General features: G+C 45.7%; 1 protein-coding gene across 1 annotated transcript in view; it reads right to left on the bottom strand.

The window, feature by feature from the left end:
- Positions 1 to 22,386, bottom strand: part of LOC103264935 (receptor-type tyrosine-protein phosphatase gamma-like) — a 713,831-nt gene that overhangs the window by 53,576 nt on the left and 637,869 nt on the right. Inside the window, 2 exon segments of the mRNA XM_008062632.2 lie at positions 3,093 to 3,179; positions 15,468 to 15,600. Of these exon segments, the coding sequence (XP_008060823.2) occupies positions 3,093 to 3,179; positions 15,468 to 15,600 (220 nt within the window).

Raw genomic sequence — 22,386 nt, 5'->3', positions numbered from 1 at the left:
CATATCTCACAGCTGTTGTCCTGCTTTCAGCAATTCTCCCCAGGCTGTGCCTCAGCCAGCATAGTCTCCTTCCTTCCTGCCACAGGACAGAGAGACAACAGGGACAAAAGGGAAACACCATGTTAAGTTAACATGCAGGACTCTGTAACAGCTCATATAGCTGTTTGGAGGGTTGGGAGTCAGGCATCACTGGGAGCTTTTCTCCTCATTCCTGGCCATGGTTGTTGTTTTTTTTTTTGAGTTGGAGTCTCACTCTGTCACCTGGGCTAGAGTGCATTGCACACTCACTGCCACCACAGCCTTGACCTGCTGGGCTTAGGCAATCCTTCCACCTCAGCCTTCCAAGTAACTGGAACTACAAATGCACGCCACCATGCATGGCTAATGTTTGTGATTTACTGTAGAGACGAGGTCTCACCGAGTTGCCTGGGCTGGTCTCGAACTCCTGGGTTCAGGCAATCCCCTTGCCTTGGCCTCCTGAAGTGCTGGAATTACAAGCTGGGCCACCGTGCCTGGTCCCAGCCACATTTTAGATGGAGAGTCCAGCCAGGAGAGGAAACGACAGTGGATGGAAAGAGGCAAAGGTGGGAGACAGAGAGGCAGGTGGAAGTGTTTCCCCTGATCCATTCCAGCCTCCCGCAGAAGCCTGGAGGAGAACCCTGTCCTCCTAAGGTTTTTCATAAAGCGACAACAGGATGGCCCTGGGTTAGGAGGCAGTGGAAGTACCTGGGGAGAGAATGGAAGTACCTGGAGAGGGACAGTGGGCTGATGGGGAATAAGGAATTGTAGGCTGTGGAGGAACAGAATACAGCAGTGTGGCCAGCGTAAGGAAGAGTTGAGCCTAGGAGCCCTCCTAGGTTACAACTTATACTTGGCCCATCTCTTCTTCATGGAATACTCAGCACAGCACACTGAGCAGTGACAGGAAGGGATACAGTTCAGGACTCAGACCATGGTGTGAAGTCCCAGGGCAGCCACTTAGGCAGGGAGGCCTAACCTGGTAACGTAACTTCTCAGAGCCTCAGTTTTCTCATCTTCTCAGTGGGTAATATATGTCACACACTAAGCATTTTACACAGACTACTTTATTTAATCTTCACAAAAATCTCATATAAAGGAGCTACCATTAGAGACATTTTCTAGATAAGGAAATCAAGGCTCAAAGGGATTCCTGGTCACATAGCTAGGAAGTGACAGAGCTGCAGTTAAAATCCATAACTCCCTGAGTAAAAGTCTCTCTTTTTAGCTACTATACTATCTAAAAAAGTAAAGAAAATGATATGATTCACAGTCAGGGGAATTCTATAAATACTTGTAGCTTCCCAAGATGGTTCACAACTCTTAGACCTAGAAGAAACTGTGCTTTCCCCAAGCTTCCTTCACCCAGAAGTAGAGGCAACACCAGAGAGTTTGGGGGCACCTCTCTTATGATCTAAAATATGTCTGTAACAAGCCCACTCCCGTGTTAGGGGCCAAGCACATAAATGAGATAGTCTAGCACGGTACAGCATCTTATCTGGGAAGGACTTAGAAATTGGATGTGCATTTATCTTTGTGCTATTCATGAAGCAATGCTGACTCTTTAAAGTGTTAGAGGCAAAAATACATTATATTTATAATGGACTGGGTATGAAAGTTCGGCATCTAACTGATATCCAAGGTCTCGCTCTTTTAAGATTAGATCTTTGAATCCAAAGCTATACAGAGACATTTCTATATCAGTTTTTACTGTTGGAGTTTTGAAAATGTACTAGAAATCAAAGACTTTAATAAGCAAAAAGAGACTATAGAATAATTACCAACATCAGCGGTTATTGCCTTCTTTACAAGACAAAACTTATACAGTACAGTCTAAAAGAAAATAGGTTGTGAAATTTCTCATTATTCTGTCAAATTCCTGAACTACAGTCTCTCAGATATCTTAGGTATATCTCATTATAATGGAAGGATACCTAAAGTTTCATCTCAATAATCTGATTTACCCACAAAGAGACACATCATTCTATAAAAAATTGAACATAAATTCTATAAGGTGGTTCATTGAAAGTAAAAAGGGACTGCTCCTAACATAATGTGGATTTCTGAATTAGCCTAATTAGCAATTTAATATTAAAAGCTTATCATATTAATATTAAATCAAATTTGCTTAAGATAAGTTTTACAGAAATACTATCAAGAAGCTCAAGTATAATCTAGGAGTCCTAAACATTTATTATGAATCTTTCCAGGACAATAATTATTCCAGGTATTTAAATAACCTAGACCATAAGTCCTTGACATTAAATGAAAAAAAAAGAATTGCAGGGCATAGTGACTCACACCGAGCACTTTGGGAGGCTGAGGCGAGAGGATTGCTTAAGCCCAGGAGTTTGAGACCAGCCTGGGCAACAGAGTGAGACTCTGTCTCTACAAAAAATTTTTTAAAAATTAGCTGGGCATGGTGGTATGTGCCTGTAGTCCCAGCTACTTGGGAAGCTGAGAAGGGAGTATTGTTTGAGCCCAGGAGTCCTAACCTGCAGTGAGTTGATCATACCACACTGCACTCCAGCCTGCACAACAGAGTGAGAGCCTGTCTCAGATAAATAGAAATTAAAAAGTTTTACCCTTTTTATGGAAGGATACATGGTATATCCGAAACATTTGGTCACTTCTCTCTCCTAGTCTTCATTCCTAATTTATCTATAAATTTAGGTTTCTCAAAGATATTTTTTACTTATAAGGCTAAATGCATGCATTATGTGTTTTCTTAGAAGAAGCTCTAAAACATGCAAATATCTGAAATTTTCAAAGAAAAGGGATGCAATACACATATAGAAACAAACACAGAGCACCCCCAGTATAAACCCATAAACAAAAAACATCCCCCAAAACTGCAAAACAAAGCAAAACAAGCATACACAGAACATTAATACCAGCTACCCCCAAGCTGAACTGATAGGTGCAAGGCTTACTTTCAGGCGTTGGAGTAGAGAAGGTGACTTTCAGCATTGCGCTGTCTACAAGACTTGAATCCCCATGGCAACAAAACAGAAATTCAGCAAGCCAGTCCCGGCCATCGAGACCCCCCCGCCTTAAGCTTGACTGCCCCTCACCTGCTCCCCTTTTCTCCTCTCTCCCCAGAAGAAGGCACTTCACGGAAACGTCTGGAAAAGCCCTTGGACTTTATTTTGTTACACCCTCTAAATGGACAAAAACAAAAGAGAACAGGTGTAGAAGACAGTATTTTCAGTTGGCCATCAAGAGTTCTACATAAACATCCTCCCTCCCCTCTAACACAGACGGACCCCATCATCAGGCCTCATTTGGGACATTTTCAAAAGATGATACTGATGCACAAAGGTGGCTGATTTTATGAAGGCTTTTATGCTAAAGTAAGAAACACCAAATGGGAACTGTGTTCTCATAGGCCATCTTTATACATGAGCAACCTGCATTACCCCAGGTGTTAATGGAAGGAAAGGATACTACACACACAATCATGACCTTTCTCGTTCATATACCCACTTTTCCACCTTTGACACACTGCCCTGGAAAACAGGATGGCTTAAAATACCACTGGAGTAAACAGAAATTGGTGGAAATCTACTGAGGACCATTTGGACCTCTCTTCTACCACAAATTTCTCTGAACTTGGTGCCATGAGACAAATCTGGGGTTTTGCCTTCTCTTGCATTTCTCTCATCTCTGGACACTTTCCTGATTCCCAATACAGGCCATAGAATAAACAGGAGAGGCACCCCAGGGAGACGGGAACAGCAGTTGGCAAGCTATTACTACTTTTTCTAACTCTGTCTGTAGTTTCCCCTTAAAATTTAAATGACTGTAGCATCTGAGACCTAGAATCGGAAAGACGCACTGTTGTCACACATGGACACCTGAAAGTGTTTGTGAAATGATTCCTATTCTTTTCAAACTGTTAATAAAATAGCAATGATAAACTCAGATATGTTTTCCTCTTTGGAAGTGCTGCTGAATCCCTCAGAGAAATCTGAAGATAGGTATGTCATTCCAAAAAAGTTAACATTTTGTTAACTTCCTCTAATTCTTGAGTGGTGGGTTTTTCTTCACTCTTAATACAAGCTTCCGTTTGTTTTGATATTCATCAGACTCCGTATTGGGTAAAAGTGCTTGGCCCAGGAACCAAAATTTAGAGAAGCCAGAACTTGGAATATGATGAAAAGGGGGAGGGACTGCTGTAATTCAGAACTTCCTGTCTCCCTCTATTGAGAACATTCAGCAACTACAACGACTGTCCTCCAAACATCACGGATATGCTGTGTGGCTACGAGCATTAATCTGAAGAAATCACGAGTGTGTTGGAATGTTTTTACAAATTCTTATAAAAACTTGAAATTTGCAGCTTCCTAAAATATTTAGACTTTTCCTCAACCCTTAGCCCTACTCTGAATTCTGCCAGATTCACTCTTGCGGGAATTTTGGAGCGGAGCCGGCTATCTCCGCAGTTTTTCCTCACACACAATCACAGGCGCTTAAAACTACCACCCGTAAACTGACAACACTTTTGCTGAGAAGCAAATGCCACACGATCAATAACTAATATCTCGAATAATCGAGGGGGCTACCTGAGCAATCTAGTAGAACAGATACAATCAATCCTGGGGTGGGGGGAGAAAACTGGTAATTCTGAGTCACCCAGAGAAGGATGGTTGTTACCTAGAATAGACTGAACATACAAGGAATTTCCCATTCCTGAAAAGTGAGCTTGGTTTAAAAATTTACCCACCCACCACTTCCCTACCAGAATTCGGCCAGCCTTTTATGTATCATGGAGCATGTTTAAATGGCAACCTTTAGCAATGAATCTCTCCTCGCTTTTGTCTAATGACTGTGTGTTAGCTTATTCCAAGAGCTTCCACTGGCATCTCAGGGCCAACTCGACAGCAGGGGGCCGGTTACTATAACAACTGACAGCTCTTGTGAATTCTGAAAGGCCCCCGAGTAGCCATTTGGGAAACAGTTATTGCACAAAAAGTTGCCTGAGATCGGCAGTATTAGCAGCCACATGACCCAGAGCTCCCCGCATACACAGTTGTACAGAGAAAGAAAAAAGAGGAGGCCACCTCCAGGAACAGCTGGGGACCTCAAAAGGCTTCCCGCCCCCATTCCCTTCAGCATCTCAGAGCAAGACAGTTTAACACCACAGTGTCATCAAAAGTGCTTGAGCTCTCCCCACTGGCTTGACACACTGTCAGGCTCTGAAGAGTTGAATTATAAAAATTATTCCTAATGATTAAAAAAATTCTTGAAATATGGTCACTGATATAGGTTCCAGAAAGAGAAGAATGGTACAGTCACCAGTTTAAAAAGAAAAAAAAAAATGATGCCCAGAATACCTATGGTCTAGTAAATGGTCTGTTAGCAGAAAAGATAAAGGTGATCGTGCGAAGCCACCAAAAATTATGACTCGGGAGCTCAGATTTTTCCAGACTTGAGAAAAGTTTTATATAAACCTACTCTTTTTTTTTTTTGAGACAGTGTCTCACTCTGTCGCCCAGGCTGGAGTGCAGTGGCATGATCCCGGTTCACTGCAGCCTCGATCTCCTGGGCTCAGAAGACCCTTCCGCCTCAGCCTCCTGAATAGCTGGGACTATAGATGCGTGCCACCATGCCTGGTTATTATCATTATTATTTTCTTTTTTGATAGAGATGAGGTCTTGCTATGTTGCCTAGGCTGGTCTTCAATTCCTAGGCTTAAGAGATTCTCCTACCTCAGCCTCTCAACATGCTGGGATTACAGGCATGAGAGACACCATGCCCGGCCTAAATCTACCTTTGGATTCTCATTCTCTCCCTCAGTGTAAGAAGGTACTGAAGAACAACTAGGGCTGACTCAGTGTCTTTGTACATGCAGAATCTCCTAAAAAAAAGAATCTGATTCTACCTATGAAAGTGGATTTTTCTTTGAACAAAGGAAGGGCAGTTTGACAGAGTTTGCCCTCTGGCAATACGGAATGTTCCATGAGCCAGTCTCTTTCAGGTCATCTGCACAGTTGCCTCTGCCTGGAACACTTGTCCTTTTTCTTTGTTCTGTGAAAATCACAGCCCAGGCCCGCTGAGGCAGGAGGATCCCTTGAGCCTAGGAGTTCCAAGACCAGAGACCCTGTTTCTACAAAAAGCAGAAAAATGCCTGCAGTCCCAGCTACATAGGAGGCTAAGGCAGGAGGACTGCTCGAGCCCAGGAGTTTGAGGCTGCAGTGAGCTGAGATCATGCCACTACAGCCTGGGCAACATAGTAAAACCCTGTCTCAAGAAAAAAACAAAAACAAAAACCCACAGTCCAAATATCCTCTTCTCCAAGAAGCCCTCCCTGGCTCCCTCTCCTTTCCACCCTACCCTGGCTGTGGTCAGAGTCTCCTAGAACACATTGTTTTCTTTCAACACCATTGCAAGCCAGGGGAACACAACTTCAACCATTCACAGGGGCCAGGCAGGAAATGGGGGGAAGGTAGAGACTGGCAAACCTGTGGGCAAGTGTCCCCTGAAAAGGGGTCACCACGGTGGCACAAGGGAATCTGATAAGAGTGTTGCAACTCTTCCAATTCATCAGGAGAACCCAGACAACTGGGGTTTTCAGTTAAATCTTTCTATTTTCAAAATGGATCAAGGTTTTAAGAACAACATGGTGGCTAAACAAATCCCATCCGGAGACATCAGTTTTTGACCTCTAATTGGGATATTCTTTGTTTACCTGCTCCTCTCCTCCACTAGGCTCCGAGTCCCTTGGAGGCAGGAATTGTGTCCTGGATGAATATTTACTGCCTGGTACAAACTAGATGCTTAGGAAATGGTGAATGAATGAACAAAGGAAGGGATAAATGGGCCAGCCATAAAGGGTCTTAGGCAACAAAACAGAGCCCTGTGGAGAGACACTCCATAACATGATCCTGGACAAGTCATTTCCCCTTCTGGAAACTGTTTCCTCTCTTGGGACAAGGGCGATCCAGTCTCTGATGGCTTGTCTACTGCATGTGGCTTCTGGAGGGAGAAATAATGCAATGTGTTCTTCTGGTGGCTGCTAACAGCAGTGTTTCCCCCTTTCCCACCTCTTCACAGTCACCTGCATGAAGTCATTCTCATCACATCCACCTCCTTTGTGACTTTGCTGGGGCAAAAGGGGGAGCAAACACCTAATCCGAATCCAGTCATCAGCAAGTAAACTTGGAAGTGTCGGCCGCTAGAGCAGATGGGAGAAGAGTGTGCGCCTCGGCTCGCGGCAGCTCTGGTGTCATTGTTGCTACTGTGGCAATAAAGGAGGGATCTGCGTTCCAGTGAGGCACATGTGGTCAGTCATCCCTCGAGCAAGAGAGGGGTGTTACCACATGCCCACACTCGACTCTCGCATGCATCTGTTTGTTTGCCTGAGCCTCCATGATGCCAACACAAATCCCCCACACATTTGCGGTTTGCATCCCTTCATATTTATTACACTCTGTTTCCCACTGAACATCCAGGGAAGAAAAAAATTGCAATGTCAACAAAACTCACTTGTTTTCATGAACAGCATTCTTAATGAGGAGGCACCAACACATGGCAAAATTTCTGAAAATCTAAAGACGGGACTTAGAGTAAAAGAGAGACCTTTTTTCCTATCTGCATATGTGGCTAATTTGGTGTTGACTGATTTACCACAGAATTTACAGATGGCTTGGTCATGTGTTAAAGAGGAACATGAATTTACCAGATCAGATTGAGACACCCTTCGAACGCCAAACTTAAGTAGACCTGGGTCAGATGTTACCATTTCCACTAGAGGGTTTCCAGTTTTCTGTTCCAGAATTCATGCAGACAGCTCAGCCCTATCTGAATCGGAGAAGCAAAGCTGTTCCACACTCTTGGAAAGTCCTCTTCCAGGCTAGAATTACGATCAATACAACGCTACATTTATCATCAAGAAAACTAGCACTGAACAGCCAGCACTGAGACATAACAGATAGGTTATACTATTGAACATCTAAATCTTCTCAAGTGATGGAGATGTAACTGAGTGGACATACCATAAGTCAGCTTATAGAATGTTTGAAAATATCATTGGTCCCTAAAGTTTTCTTCTACATGATTGTAGCAAACCCAAACCATAGTATGTTTGTACCTGGTCTTTCAAACCAGTTTACGAACATCACATAGCAGGTAAGATGGTCTCTTTTCCTGGAGTATCTTTTCAATGCACAAACATGTACTATAAAAGCAGGCTGTGGAAGGAAGTAAATGCTTCCAGGTGTAAATAACTCGTCTAGGCAAGATACTGTACTGGTTAAGACAGTGGGCTATGAAATCAAGTTGGCTGGGTTCAAATCTCAGAGCTACCAAAAATAAACACTGTGACTTGGGCTGTTATCTGATCTTACTAAGCCTCAGTTTTCTGATCTGCAAAATGAACATAATAATACCAATTATTTCTCAGGATTTGTATGCTGATTAGGTGGGGATGTTATCTTCTGAGCACATGTCTGGTATGGTTAATATTCAAGAAAAGGTTCTTGGTTATACTGATCTTAAGATATACAAAGTCATTTCAGGGGTGTGACTGTTCATCAGACAAAGAGCTACCTTCAAAGCAACTTTCCTCAGGATTACAGAAAAAGCAAATTCAAAATATTTTTTGTGATACTCACAATTCTGAGAGGACACCAACATCTTGCTCACAAGTAGCTACACTATCCTACAGCCCAGCTGAGAAACCAGTTGCATACCCCAGCACGGTGACTGACCACCCGGCAGGTAGCTCCTCTCCCAGTATTAACCTCAAAGTATGCAAACCAAAAAGAAACCTTCCAAAAATTCTCCTCTTCTGAGTGGCAGCAGCTGTGCTGCTCCAATCTTTTCAGGAACGTCAGCACATGAATGCCATGCAAACAGCTTGTCTCGGCAAGGCAGGGGATACAGAGCTCTTGGAATATGCTTTCCAACTATAGTAATTCCAAAGGTGTGTTGAGCTGCCATCTTAAGTAGTAAGGTCAAAATGGCACACTTCAAAAATTACTGAGTTGATTTCTTCTCTCTCATTTGCAATAGCTCTGAGCCACTGCCGGCTGACATGGACTATAATATTTATAAGGCACACAACAGGACGCCATTACAAAAGGAGGCAAGCTGTAACAGTCAGTTGATTTTATTTTTATCATCTGCCCCACAACACTGCCTGTTGTCCAAAATCACTTTGTATACATTTCTTCCTAACTTCATAGCAACTTCTGCATGGTTATGGATTTTGGTTCTTACAGCTTTTCAAGGCAGACCTTTGCAAGAAACATTCAAGGGAGCACTGTAGCATCCTTCCTGTAACATCTCAGCTAACAACATTTTAGAATAAATTCTTCCCTAAAGATCCATGTTGCTGCCTTGTAGAAATACTGTTCAAATAGTCCCCAACAGAACTCCTCATATCCAAGGTCCTGCAAATATACAGACAACTGAGGTTTCTGCCCATATTTCTTTTAGTTTCAGCCAAATTAGAAGTAAAGAGACTAATGATTAGTCTCCAAAGTTGTCGATTTCAAGAAGCATCTGCATAACCCAATGATGCTTGTGGCAGTGTTTTACAAAAACCCACATGATCCCCTGCTTTATCTCTGTCTTTGGAGCTACATGACCCTTTGTGACCAGCAGTGAGTGGAGGAGTGAAAGGGTTCCACTTCCAGGTCAAGCAATTGAAAGCTGGATAGGTCTTCAATTTCTCTATCTCTGCTGCAGCAATTTGGAAGACATGTGTTCTAGAAAGAGGAGCCACAGGTGGAGGAGGATTGCCCAATCCTATCAGACTTGACGTGGGTAAGAAATAAACCTTCATGTATCATTAAGCCAGTAGGGTGCTGGGGTAAGTCTGCTACAGCAGCCCATTGAAGCTTACTCTAATACCGTCATCAAGCTGGAATTACTAAGGTTGGCTACTGGGCTTCAGAGTTGGTTTCCGGGGTGAGGGGTGGGAATGGGGTCATGTCTTTAACCCAATTACTTAGGGATGTCCTCCTCTGGCACTGCCTTCAGGCTGATTAGGAACATCACCCAAACCAATTTAATTAACTTTATGGTCACTCCTTTCCTTTTTTGGCCCAAAGTGGTTCTGCTCAGTTGGTTAGCCTACATTTATGCTATATTTAGCTCCAAACAGATGACTTTTAGCTATTTCTAGGATAAATACTTTGCACAACTGAAATCCTTCAAAAGAATGAACTCTAGAAAGAAATTCCAAAAGTTATTCTCAAGTATGCTTTGTGCAATGGACATATGATTGGAAATTGTATACGGCTACACAATGTGATGATATTTAAGAGACAACTTTCATTTAGCTCTATACACTGGATTTTCTTACTAAAAAACAACTTCTTTTCAGGCACACCAGGACCCAGAGTTAAATTTCTATTTTTTCCTAAAATCAGATCTGGACTAACACTCCAACTAATGTCTGCACATTCCCATGTGTGTCAGGCACCATGCTAGTCACTTCCCCATAGCTTGCACTGAATCCTCATATGAACTCCACGTCCCATTTCTTGACTTTATTTTGTAGATGAAGAAACTGAAGCCAGCGGAGAAGTCTTTTGTCTAAGACAGTGTTTCTCAACCTGCTTTTCACCAGTACTTCCTCTAAGGGACTTTTACAGACATTTTTCCTAATTGCCCACTTCAAATGCAATTCATTTTTTTTTCTTTTTGAGACAGGGTCTTGCTATGTTGCCCAGGCTGGCCTTGAACTCCTACACTAAAGTGACCCTCCCACTTCAGCCTCCCGAGTAGCTGGGACTACAGGTATGTACCACTGTGCCTGGTCCCATGCAATTTTAATACCACGAGTACACAGTATATCTGTATACGCACTATATGTACATCTGTGCTTTATACACAAAATGAGTACTTTTAAAAAATTTTCCCTGCCGGGCTCGGGGGCTCAGCCTGTAATCCTGCGCCTTTGGGAGGCTGAGGTGAGTGGATTGCCTGAGCCTGCGGGTTCGAGACCCGCCTGGGCAGCAAGACCTCATCTCTACAATAAATCAAAAAATCAGCCGGGCGTGGTAGCGCATGCCTGTAATTCCGGCTACTTGGAAGGCTGAGGAGGAAGAATCGCCGGAGCCCAGCAGGGTGAGGCTGCGGTGGCCGGGAGCGGCCACTGCACTCCAGTCTGGGCAACAGAGTAAGACTCCAACTCAAAAAAAAAAAAAAAAAAAATTTTCCCCAGAACCAATTTCTACCTCTTGAGGAATGACAGCATCCCTGTTAGGAATACATGCCCCATAGCTGCACAGGTAGAGTGTGGTTAAGTGTGGCCCCAAATCTGGGCTATGTGATTCTGAGCCATGTCACAGTGTCTGGACACACTAGTGCCTCTCTCTGATCTTGTCCTCCTGCGGCTTTGGCTCCTTCAATGCCTTTCTAGCATCCTCAGGGTAAAGCACAGCTCCCCTCAGCTGGCATCTCAGGCCTGCATGATCTGGCCCTTGCTGTCCCCACACTCTGCTCCCACACACTGCTCCAGTGACACTGAATCCCATGTAACTGGCTTATGGAAGGGCCAGGCTTTCTCTCCGGCCTCATTCCTCCACATCCTCTTCACCTGGCTTCAAGACACAGCTTGGACATCAGCTCCTCCAAGGAGCTTTCCAGCCCCTCTTCTGGCCTGGGCTAAAGTCCTGCCTGTGTGCTATCACAGCAATTTGGGTTTACTCTTCTCCAAACATTCCCCATACTCAACTATATTTACTCATCTGTACCATCCAGTGGACCGTGAGGGCCAACAGATCTCATCCCTGAATCTCCAGGCCCAGGACAAGGTATGGCAGCAACGATGTGAGCACTGATAAATTGCAGAAAGCTGCAAAGGGGCCCAATGCACATAGAAATAGCATTATCATTTCTTAAGTAACATACTATTCAGCTGAACCTTCTTAACTAGTCGCTTTTCTGGGCCTTGATGGTCCTTTGGGAAACCACCCCTCATCTGGGGTCATTCTACTGTTTTAATGGCAATGGCACTGATCCTACTTCTGGGCTCCAGAGTTAGAGAAAAGACCCAGGCCCAACAAGGAGTATTTCATCTCTCTGGCCACTAAAAGACTCTGGGGTTGGACAAATGGCGTAAACCAGTCATAAGAGACAGCAAGTTGGGACTTAAGTAGAACTATTAGAGAAGAGAGATCCCCTCTCCGTTGGAATGGAGATGTGTAAGTGCAAACAGGAAGAGGGCTTGCCTGAGAGAGAAGACACAGGGAGAGTGGATCCCAGAGACTGAGAGCAAGAGAGAGAGATGAGACCAGACCAGCCAAGCCCTGACGTCCTTGTTCCATCTTCTAAATCCAGCCAAGTCTGATGCTCCTGAACTGTACAGTCCCATGAATCAACAAGTGTTTTTAATTTTTCCCTTGTGCTTAAAGAATTTTGAAATGGATTTTGTCAGTTGCAACCAACACAGTAGATGATAACATTACACAGCATTTGGTCCACAGCAGGCATTCAACAAATGTGAGTTTCTTTCTCTTCCCTGGTCAAAGAAAGTAGATCAAAGAAAGAGAATAGTAGTAGTTCCTACCACAAAGATTTGTCATGAGAATCACATAAGATGGTGCCACCCAAGGGCTTGGCATAGTCCCGGGCGTTCAAAAAGAACTCCCTGAACACCAGCAAGCACTAACACCATTGTACAGTGGGAGACTTGGAGAGACAATATTCAGAAACCTTGGGTTAAGTTTTCCAGTATTTCATGAACCTATTAAATTGCAGTGTCAACAACTCCAAATGAACACATTCAAAAACCAGAACAGTAGCTACAAAGGATCAGTCTTTGGTTGTGGTAGAAACTGCTACCACAGTGGGCTGGTTTGAACCCCCAGGTGCCAGGCCTGTCACCTGAGGAAATGATCCAGAAGGTTCTGATCTGCTTCAATGCTCTACTTATGTCAAGTCTGTTTGACAATCATCCACTCATACTGTGCCTCAAAAGGCGAAGAGAAGTACTACTGTTCGAGTGACAAAACTGCATTGCCAAAGGGAAACACACATCTCTTCTGTATTTGCCCATTTTCTGTGTGCCTCCCTGATGTTTCCTTCTTTCACATTCATAATAATAAAAAAAGTTGGACCGAAAAAAGGTCCTTGTCCCCGCTAGGCTTTATATTTGGCCAACTCATCCATCCTAACACTAATTCAATTTTACTTTCCTTGCTGCAGAATTTTCTTCTTCACGCTCATTTTTGTGCTATTGGAGTAAGAATTTGGAAAAGCTTAAAACCAGACTCTACTGATGAAAAAAGCTCTGGTTACTTTAAACCAAGCTTCTGAAAATATACATGTATACACACACACAAATAATAAATATAAAAATATTTTAGACTTGAACTATTAATATATTATTCAATACATAGTTTCCATTTGGACTCACTGAGTTTTTCAGTATAAACAGCTGTCTTCTTCTAAAGGGAAAAATACATCTTGAATGGAAGTATTCTGCCTTTACTATATTACACAGCCCTGTTTTACAAAAAGCCTGTAGTATACACTTGTGTGTAGCTGGCCTGGTGTCTATGCCTGCTCAGTCTATGGTCCTTCTTGGTCATAGTGACCTAGTTAGGGGTGGGCAGAGGACCCAAGGTGAGCCAGTCAGAAACAGGTCTGAGTTGCAGGCGCAAGGTGCTTCTTTATGCTAGAATTGCTATCATAGGTTCGCCCAGCCTGGGGCAGCTGTGGGATCTCTCTGCTCCCCTGTGGGGTGAGTCTGAAACTAAAACCACACAGCACAATGCAGAGCCTTGTACATGCAGACCTTCATTACTATACATGCTCAGTTAAACTCACATTAGGAGGCCTCCAATTTACCAATGGGCTCCAAACAAATATGTTTGCAAACCGCTTTTTCCTGGGGAAAGGATGACATGGAGGTGAGTCTAGTGTTTCCATGTCATCCCCAAACACAATGTCTTTCATAACTGACCTGGCCTGTAGCACTAAGGGTCCTACAATTACTGTCAGACACCTGGGAAAGCTTGAGTCGACCCTTTTCCTTATCCCCCTTGTTCCAGCCAGTTGAGAACAGACCCAAGGACACACAGCCAATCTATTAGCAGATTCTGCCACTCCCACCTTCCAAACGAATCTACACCCAGTGAATTCTCACCACCTGCTCTGCTACTCTCATCTGAGCCTCAGTCACATCCTTCTTGAACTAGTTCAGGGGTCTTTCTGGTGGTCTCTGCTTCTGCCCTTGGTCCTCTTCAGTCTGTGTTTAACACAGCAGCCAAGTAACCCTGAAATCAAATCACAACTCTCTTCTGCACCAAACCCTATCCATCTTAGTGTGAAAGGCAACGAGTTAACAATGGCCCACAAGGCTGCATGTGTCCCCATCACCCTCTGCCCTGCTTCCTCCTGACACCCTCTTCTACTGACACTCTCTCTGTGCACATGTGCTCAGCCACAATGACCTCCTGGCTGCTCCTGAAACATGCCAGGCATGCTCCTGCCTCATGGTCTTTGCATGTGCTGCTTCGTCCACTTGGAACTTGCTTCAGAGGGAGCCTGTTTGGTTCCCTCCTCCTTCAGGTCTTTGCTCAAGTATCATTTCCCAGTTAGGCCTTCCCTGACCACTCTGAACACTCACCCTATGCCCCTGCATGCCCTACCTCTTTCCAGATTTAGTTTTCTCCTTGACATTCTTAACACCATCTTAGAAATTACGGGCCGGGCACAGTGGCTCAAGCCTGTAATTCCAGCACTTTGGGAGGCTGAGGTGAGGGGATTGCCTGAGCCCACAGGTTTAAAAACAGCCTGGGCAACTTGGCGAGGCCTCATTTCTACAATTAAAAAAAAAATTAGCTGGGCATGGTAGCATGCACCTATAGTTCTGGGTACTTGGAAGGCTGAGGCAGAAGGATCGCCTGAGCCCAGTGAGTCAACACTGGGGTGACATTGAGTGTGCTACTGCACTCCAACCTGGATGATGGAATGAGACTCCAACTCAAAAAAAAAAGAAAGAAAGAAATTACACGTTTTAGTTATTTGCTTAAATATTCGCCTCCCCCACTAAAATGTAAGCTCCATAAGAGTACGGGTTTTTATGTTTTGCTCACCTTTTTATCACCAGTGCCTAGAAGACTGGTACATAGCAGGGGCTCAAAATTAATCGTGTGAGTGGAAAAAAGGGGACAAGATGAAAATATGACACCTGTTTCTCAGGCCACCTAGTATGCCCAATGTCTTTCCATCACCCAATTTAATTTTCAGCAGAAGGTTATGAAGAACATTTTAAGGTCTTCAGTACTGAATCCTAGAAGCTTACCATTAAAGTGCCTTGATCTCAAAAGTGGCCCTGGCCTGCTGTCTCTTCCAGAGATAGGGGAGTCTCCCCGGTGGTGACACTGGAAGTATTCAAGCTGCCTCACCTGCCTGGAGGCAGAAGCCTCCCCTCCCCAGTGAGCAAAACCCGGCCAGCACCAGCCCCCAAGTCCACCTGGCTCACTCACCTCCAGTAAACGAGCACAGCAATGAGAAGGATGAGGCACACGAAGGTCAAGGCTGATACCACAATCAGAGGGATGATCCACTCCATCCTCCCTGGAGCAGGGCGGCTTATCATTCCAGAGGTGTTCTTTTCTGCTGCAGAGAGAAATCATCCCAGTTAGAGGACAGAGTTTAGCAGAGATGAAGCCCTGGGGCATGATGCAGAGTTCTGCTCCTGTTCTGTGTGGTTTCTGGAGAACTGGGCCACTTGCTCTGGGCTGCTCCAGGACAAGTAGGGCAATCTGCAGCCCTCACCATTTCCTACCCCGTCCCATCCCACACAGGGCCTCTTCTGTGGGCTGCATTTTGTATCAGTGGGATGGATTTGCAGAGGGAGTTCACGATATTTCTAAAGGGAGCTGTGCAGAGGACACATCCAGCCTTACTCCAAGAACACAACCAAACCAGAGGAGCTTTTGTATGCAGAGGACAAGTGCTCGAAGCTCTGAAAGGAGAAGGGATGGAAAGGCCATCTGAAAGCCACTCAGGTTCCCTAGTGCGAGGGCAGGAGGATGGATAACCAGGAAAACTGGCTGGTCTAGGACGGCTATTATTTGCTGCTGGGCATCCATTCCCCTTTCCTGCAGTAACTACACTGAGTCTGCTTTGTGGAACCATCTGACCCTAATAGACACAGTTGTGGTGGATCAACCATTTGAGCACGGGGCTCCCGCTCTCCTGGCCAAGGGTGGCGTAGGACTCAAGCTAGGGCAATGGCATCACCCTGGAATCTCTACCGGTGGCTCAAACGCTGAGCAGCATATTCAGCAGGAGCACCCCAGTGCTTCTGCTTATCAGCTCCCCCCGCCTGGATCCCCAGAGGACCAGTATTTCCTCAGGTCTTTTCTCCAGCTTTGCCTTTGATCCCATCACCTCCCCAACCCTTCCAAAAGCTTCAAGACAACTGAAGACAGGAAGCCATGCCTCACCCTGCTCCCACTGCACAACCACTTCTAAACCAGCCACAGTCTAGAGGTTCACAGGGAAGGCTTGCCAACTGGTTCAGGATTCTCTCTGGCCAGCCAATACCTGTTACCCAGGCAGCTCCTCTTTCCACTCCCCAGGCCCCGAGAATCTTCAGAAGTCCCCAGGAGCCTGGCAGGAGATCTATTCTCTCTGTACTGTGGAGAAGATGCCCGGAAGGCGCCACCTGGCCCAAGTGAATCTCAGGTGAGGTTCTGGGGCTGGGAGAGCACCGGTGCCCAGAGTTGGCATGGGAGGTGGCAGTGAGGAAGTAAAGGTTAACCATGACCGCCAGGAGAAGCCTCTTGAGAAACCCCAAGCTGGCTGCAGGCAGACGAACTCAGCAAGGATTCCTTCTGCTCTGTAAAAAACGAGGTCGGCATTCAGTTAGTCCCAAATATCCTTCCACAGGAAAGACTAAATGCAGACCTAATCAGGCTGGGTTTCCAGGTGAGAGAAGGTAGGCTGAGCGAGGAAGAAGGCCTTGGGAGCTGATTTTTAAAGAGACAGGACTCATAGTCATGAAGAAGTGTGTTCTGGTGCGTTTCACTGGGTTTCTCTAATGTACTCCATGTGGATCGGCTCCTTTGTTTCAGGCACAGGCCTGTGAAACAAGTGGGGCCCAATTTATCCCCAGCTCCCAGGTAAGATGAGAGTCTAGCAGGTGAGCACACTTGGATTAAAAACCATCACAGAGCACTCCGCAGTTTATAAAGAGCCTTCTTAGCAGGCCAGCTCATTTCTTTCAAGACTCTGTTCCATTTTTTCATGAGATGGATGCTTGCCACACCTCTACTGTGCAGGGCATGGTGCGAGGGGATGGGGATGCGATGGTACCTCAGGCAGGAGCACCACTCTGCCCATGAGGTAGGAATCTTTTAAAGGGGGGCGGGTGGGCACAAGTAATTAGCATACAGGGAATGTGATACCCGGGGAAGCACAAGGGCTATCAGGGAAGAGTTATCCAAGTCCAGGTCTCCCCAGAGCTCTCCGAGGAAATGAAGTTTAGGGCAAGCTTTGAGAACAATGGAGTTAGGCCAAGGGCAGGGGAAGACATGTGTTCTGGACAGAGAGCATTAAATCAGGGGGAGTACAAGGGTGAGAGAGGGGGCTAAGATGGAGAATTAGAAGGCAGATCAGCCAGGACCTTGTAGGCTGAATTAAGGGAACTGGCGTTAGTCCTAAGGGCAGTAGAAGCTATTGCAGCCTTTTAAGCCAGGGATCAGGCAGGCATCCTCTCCATCAACATAATGCTTTTATTGCAAAGCTCTGGTGACTGGCCAGAGGAACCAGAGTGGCAAATGAGAATAATTTTGTGGGGCCCCAGCAGGGAGCAGCCCAGCCAGGCAATTATCTGGCTGGTAGTGGGGGATCTCAAAGACCTATTAATGGAAAAAATGTCAGGAGGGTTGATTATAGGCCACATGCCCAATTAACTCAGTATCTACCCTGGGAAGCCCTTGGGCACTGGGGGGATATCCAAGTGTCTTCCTTCTTTCCTTCCTCCTTACAGAAAAGGATTCTGCCTACGCTACTACACAGAATACAAAAGCCATGTCCTAGTCATCCTAAACCATGGAAAAGGACTCTTGGCCAAAGTAGTCCCTCACACTTAAATTCCCAAACAATCTTGGGAAATATCAGCTCCATGATATTTCTGCCATCCTAAAACCAGTAAACAGTGACCCCTTCAGAATTTCTGGGCCTTAAGGGGGACTTAGGAGTGACAATCTGGTTGTGAGGATCCATGGTACATTACATTGTTCGTGAAATCACACATATACATCTCTGGGTTGGCAATAAGGTCTGTTCCTCTCTCCTCCTCCACAAGGTGAGTGTTCAGAGTTTTCATCAGATTCTCAGAGAGGTCCAGGTCCCAGAAAAGAGAGAGTGAACCACCAGTATGGGGGAGAGAATGAAGGTCCGAAGGATAAGGGTCTTGAAGTCATAGCTAGTCTGGGTCAGAGCTGGGCTCAAATTTCGTTTTCATGACTGAGTCATTTCTCTTTCGAATATTTCATGGCACTATGTGATAACTGTGGGCGGCTGGGTAGGGGGGTGCTGAACACTCTCTGAAATCCCACTGCAGACAGTCCCCAAATGGTGATTTCTGTGGGGATCTCACATTGGCAATCACTTGCAGTGAGAGTGAGAGACCTAAGGAAATTATTCTGACAACAGCTTCATTTCGACCTGACGTGTGGCAGGCAGTTGGATTTGCTTGGGTCTTTTACATACAGGCCAGGCAAAAGTGAGAGCGCTACTGACTTTCCATGTGGGCATAAGAAAGTTGATTTCACTTTCAAATTCACAGTACTGCTTTGTCTTCATGGTTCCAGGAGTCTGGAATTGGACCCATTTCCAGGTGGCCATGTGAAAGCTGTTCCTGTCACTCTGCTGAGGAGTTCCTCATGGCCCTCAGGACAGCCCTGAGCCCCTGCACAGGAAGAGCAAGGCCCCTTCAAGACCGGGCCCTCCCATCCCACCCTGGCGCCGTCTCCTGCTGCTTCGCCCAGCCCCCACTGTGTTCAGCCACACTCACCCAATCAGTGACCATGCTGGGTGGAGGACCCACCTCTCTGCCTTTGCCTGTTGTTCCCATTGCTGGGAGTGTCTTTCCCCTCCTGATCCTGGAAGCTCTTATTGACCCCCCAACCCTGAATCTGATGCTACCTTCTCTGTGAGGCCTCCCCAAGCCCTCAGTCTGTGCTGTCTCTTAAGGGCAGAGTAAAGATTAATTACAGGTTCAAGTCCTGGCTCTGCCACTTTCTGTGTGACCTTTAACCAACACCTTAAACCAGTCTGGGCCTGGAGTTCTTCACCTATAAAATGGGATGAAAAGCACCTACTTCATAGGACTACAGGGACATCCAGTGAGAAGAAGCATGTAAAATGCCTGAAAGTGTAGATGCCAGGCATCGAGTACCACAAACATTATCTTCCTCTCGTGTTGCTCTTACTATACACATCACACTCAATTACAACTGCTCGTGTATTACTATAGGACCCCACAGGCAGGGCTGATTTCCTTCTGTGTCCGGAAGAACAGTAATAAAGCTCTGCCTCCTACTAGCATGCAAATCTGGACATCTGACCTAACCATTCTGTGCCTCAGTTTTCTCCTCTGTAAATGGAAATAACGTTGCCTACTGTAATGGTATGAGGATTCAACAAGTTTGTGCATATAAAACACGTAGAATGTTGCCTGGTACCCGTAAGTATCTGCTTAATGTTAGCTATTGTGGTTACTGTTATAACCATCATAGCAGCAGCAGCATCGCTTATCACTGCCACCGCCATCACCACTCTCTTCATCGGCACCATCCTCACAGCCCTGGCAGACAGTGGGCAAGTGCTCACTGGGTGTCTGCCGAATCGGCCTCCTGTCGTATGTGGTATCTGAGTGTGGGAATGGCAGTCACACAGCACTTCAGACGAGTGGGCATCAATCAGTACAGGGGCTGCCTGTGATGAGGTTGCTGGTAAAGACCTAGAACCTCCAAGTCTGCCCTGACTGCATCATGCTTCTTGCTGTCCTTCAGAAGAAATGTTTGCCCTGCTGCTCGACTCCATCCGTGGCTCTCATAAAACAGCAAACTGCTGGGAACTACTAGGAACACACAGCATGCTGTACTCGCTGGCAATACATCCTCCTTCCTGTGTCCTCTGACCCCAGCAGCCTTTTCCACGCCCAGGCTTCCAGAGACCAGAATATTCCATAAACGTTTCAGTGCCACAGAGGCAGTGTGCCAAGAGACTACAATCCTGCACCCCAGACTCAGGCAGAACTGGGCACAAAATCTGACTTAGGCCTTTCTAGCTGTGTGGTTTTGGGTAAATGACTGCCCGCCTCTGAGCCTCGGGTCCCTTCTTTATTAAAGGGAGACAGATGATGACACTCACCTCTCAGGAGAGTCATGAAGATTAAATAAGATAGCGGGAGGCAGACTGTGTAATGCATGGCTACGTCATTTACAGAGTCAGACACAAAATGAAATTACGGGGTCATTTTTTCAAAAATGACTAGAGTTTTGAGAAGGTGACTATCAAGTATGAAGGAGTACGCAGGCCACCACAGGCCCTTCTGAGCTCAGGGCCCCGGGGATGCACAGGTTGTGTGCTCACAAACTGCTCCCAACCCGCTAAGCACCAAGCACAGTACCTGACAGGGAGATGTCCCAGAAACATTCACTCTCTTCCCTTCAATGGCTACAAGCCACAGTGCTGACAGTGTGATAAAATGAGACATTCCCCACTGTGGGGAGCTGCAAACTTTTTCTCAGAGCTTCAGGTGTAACCTAGCTGTCTCCTGAAGGGTTCACTGGAACTGCGCTGCCTGGTTACTGGGAGGTTTGTTGCTCTCCCGGATGTCGAAATCCTGACATCGAGATAAGCATAGGACCTCTGGGTCACTGTGGCTCCTTCTCACCTCTATCTGTGGTTCATCCAGATGATACAGCTTTCCCAGCAGAACTAGACCTTTGATTTTTGCCTGCCATGGGGTGTGAACTAGCAACACATACATGCGTTTGGTTTGGCACCCTTGCCCCAGTAGTTATTTTTTAATTGTGAGCTAGCTGCCAACATTGAATAAGCAAAAGAGTTTACATAGAAATCAGCAATGGAAGCTTCTATTAGAAATGTTGAAGGCTGACAACGAAAGTCTGAATTCCCACATGGCAAACATCAGCCGGAACCAAGCAGCATAATCCCTTCCAATGGGGCATGTCTCCCTGGTTTGCCACAGTCCTCACTACTCCCAAATGTCACACACCAGACCAGCTTTTCTCACCCCTGGCTCCTATTGCCAGCTTGCTCTACCCAGCCTAATTTCAGTCTTCAGGATGGCACTCTGACCCAGCGAATCAGCAGAACAACACCAACCTGGGTCTTTCAGAAAGGCAGCCAGATCAAAAGCACACATTGTGATTTAATAAACTCCTAACCATGATCCTAATATCTCTTCCGAGAAAAGACTGGTTCTGTACAAAGCAGCTTTCTCCAATGCCATTTATTTTTTAAAAGATTTATTTTTCACCCAATTAGAAACTAATCATGCTGTTGCTCTGCCTGTAAAACAGTCCACTCTCCTCAATGAACGTGGACCAGTGTATAGAGAACAACAATGGGAAAAGGGGTGTCGGCCGATAGCCACCCCTCCCCGGAAGGCTGTGACATGCAGATGAACTGCTGGCCTCAGGAGAAGAGTCAGAAGATGTGAGACTCAGCCAGAGCCTTGACTCAAAGAATGAGCCTGCTTCAGAAATGCCTTCCAAACGGAACTTGGAGCAAAACGCTAACTAACCCTCTCTGGGCACATGCAGGAAGGAGGTGAGGTTTCACAACCTCCCCACAACCCTTCCTCCTCCCAGCCTTTCTTTCAGCACCCAGCAGAATCTGAGTCAAGTGCCTCCATTCTGCTTTTTAAAAAAAATTAAAAAAAAAAGAAAAGAAAAACAGTTTTCAGTGGCATATGTCATCACTGAATTAATGCTGTTTGCCTTTTACTGGCTTGGCTCTCATCCCAGTAGAAGCAAATAAAAACGGAGTACAATGTACTATAAATGCTACAGGCAGCGATACATCAGATGGACCCATCTGAAACGCCTCCTCCCTGCCACTGAGGGCTCAACTTCTGTTACAGGACAAGAACCCTCTGGTGTCAAGGCTAAAGCTAGCTTGGATCTGTGAGGTCTCTATCCAGGAGCAGGGAAAAAGCAAGCTTCTTTTATTAGCAAGAAGGAGAAAGAGAAAGACAATCTGCATACTCATAAGTGTGAAGCCTATTCCCATCGTGGGCAACCTTACTGCAATTGTTCCGAGTAACACCACTCATTAAAAACTGCCTACAACGCCGGGCTCGGTGGCTCAGCCTGTAATCCCGGGCCTTGGGAGGCTGAGGTGAGTGGATTGCCTGAG

Source organism: Carlito syrichta, unplaced genomic scaffold (genome assembly GCF_000164805.1).
Source record: "Carlito syrichta isolate Samal-C Ts95f unplaced genomic scaffold, Tarsius_syrichta-2.0.1 Scaffold305773, whole genome shotgun sequence".
NCBI classification, from domain to species: domain Eukaryota; kingdom Metazoa; phylum Chordata; class Mammalia; order Primates; family Tarsiidae; genus Carlito; species Carlito syrichta.
Note: the sequence above shows the minus strand (reverse complement) of the source record. Positions and strands in the feature narration are given on the sequence as shown.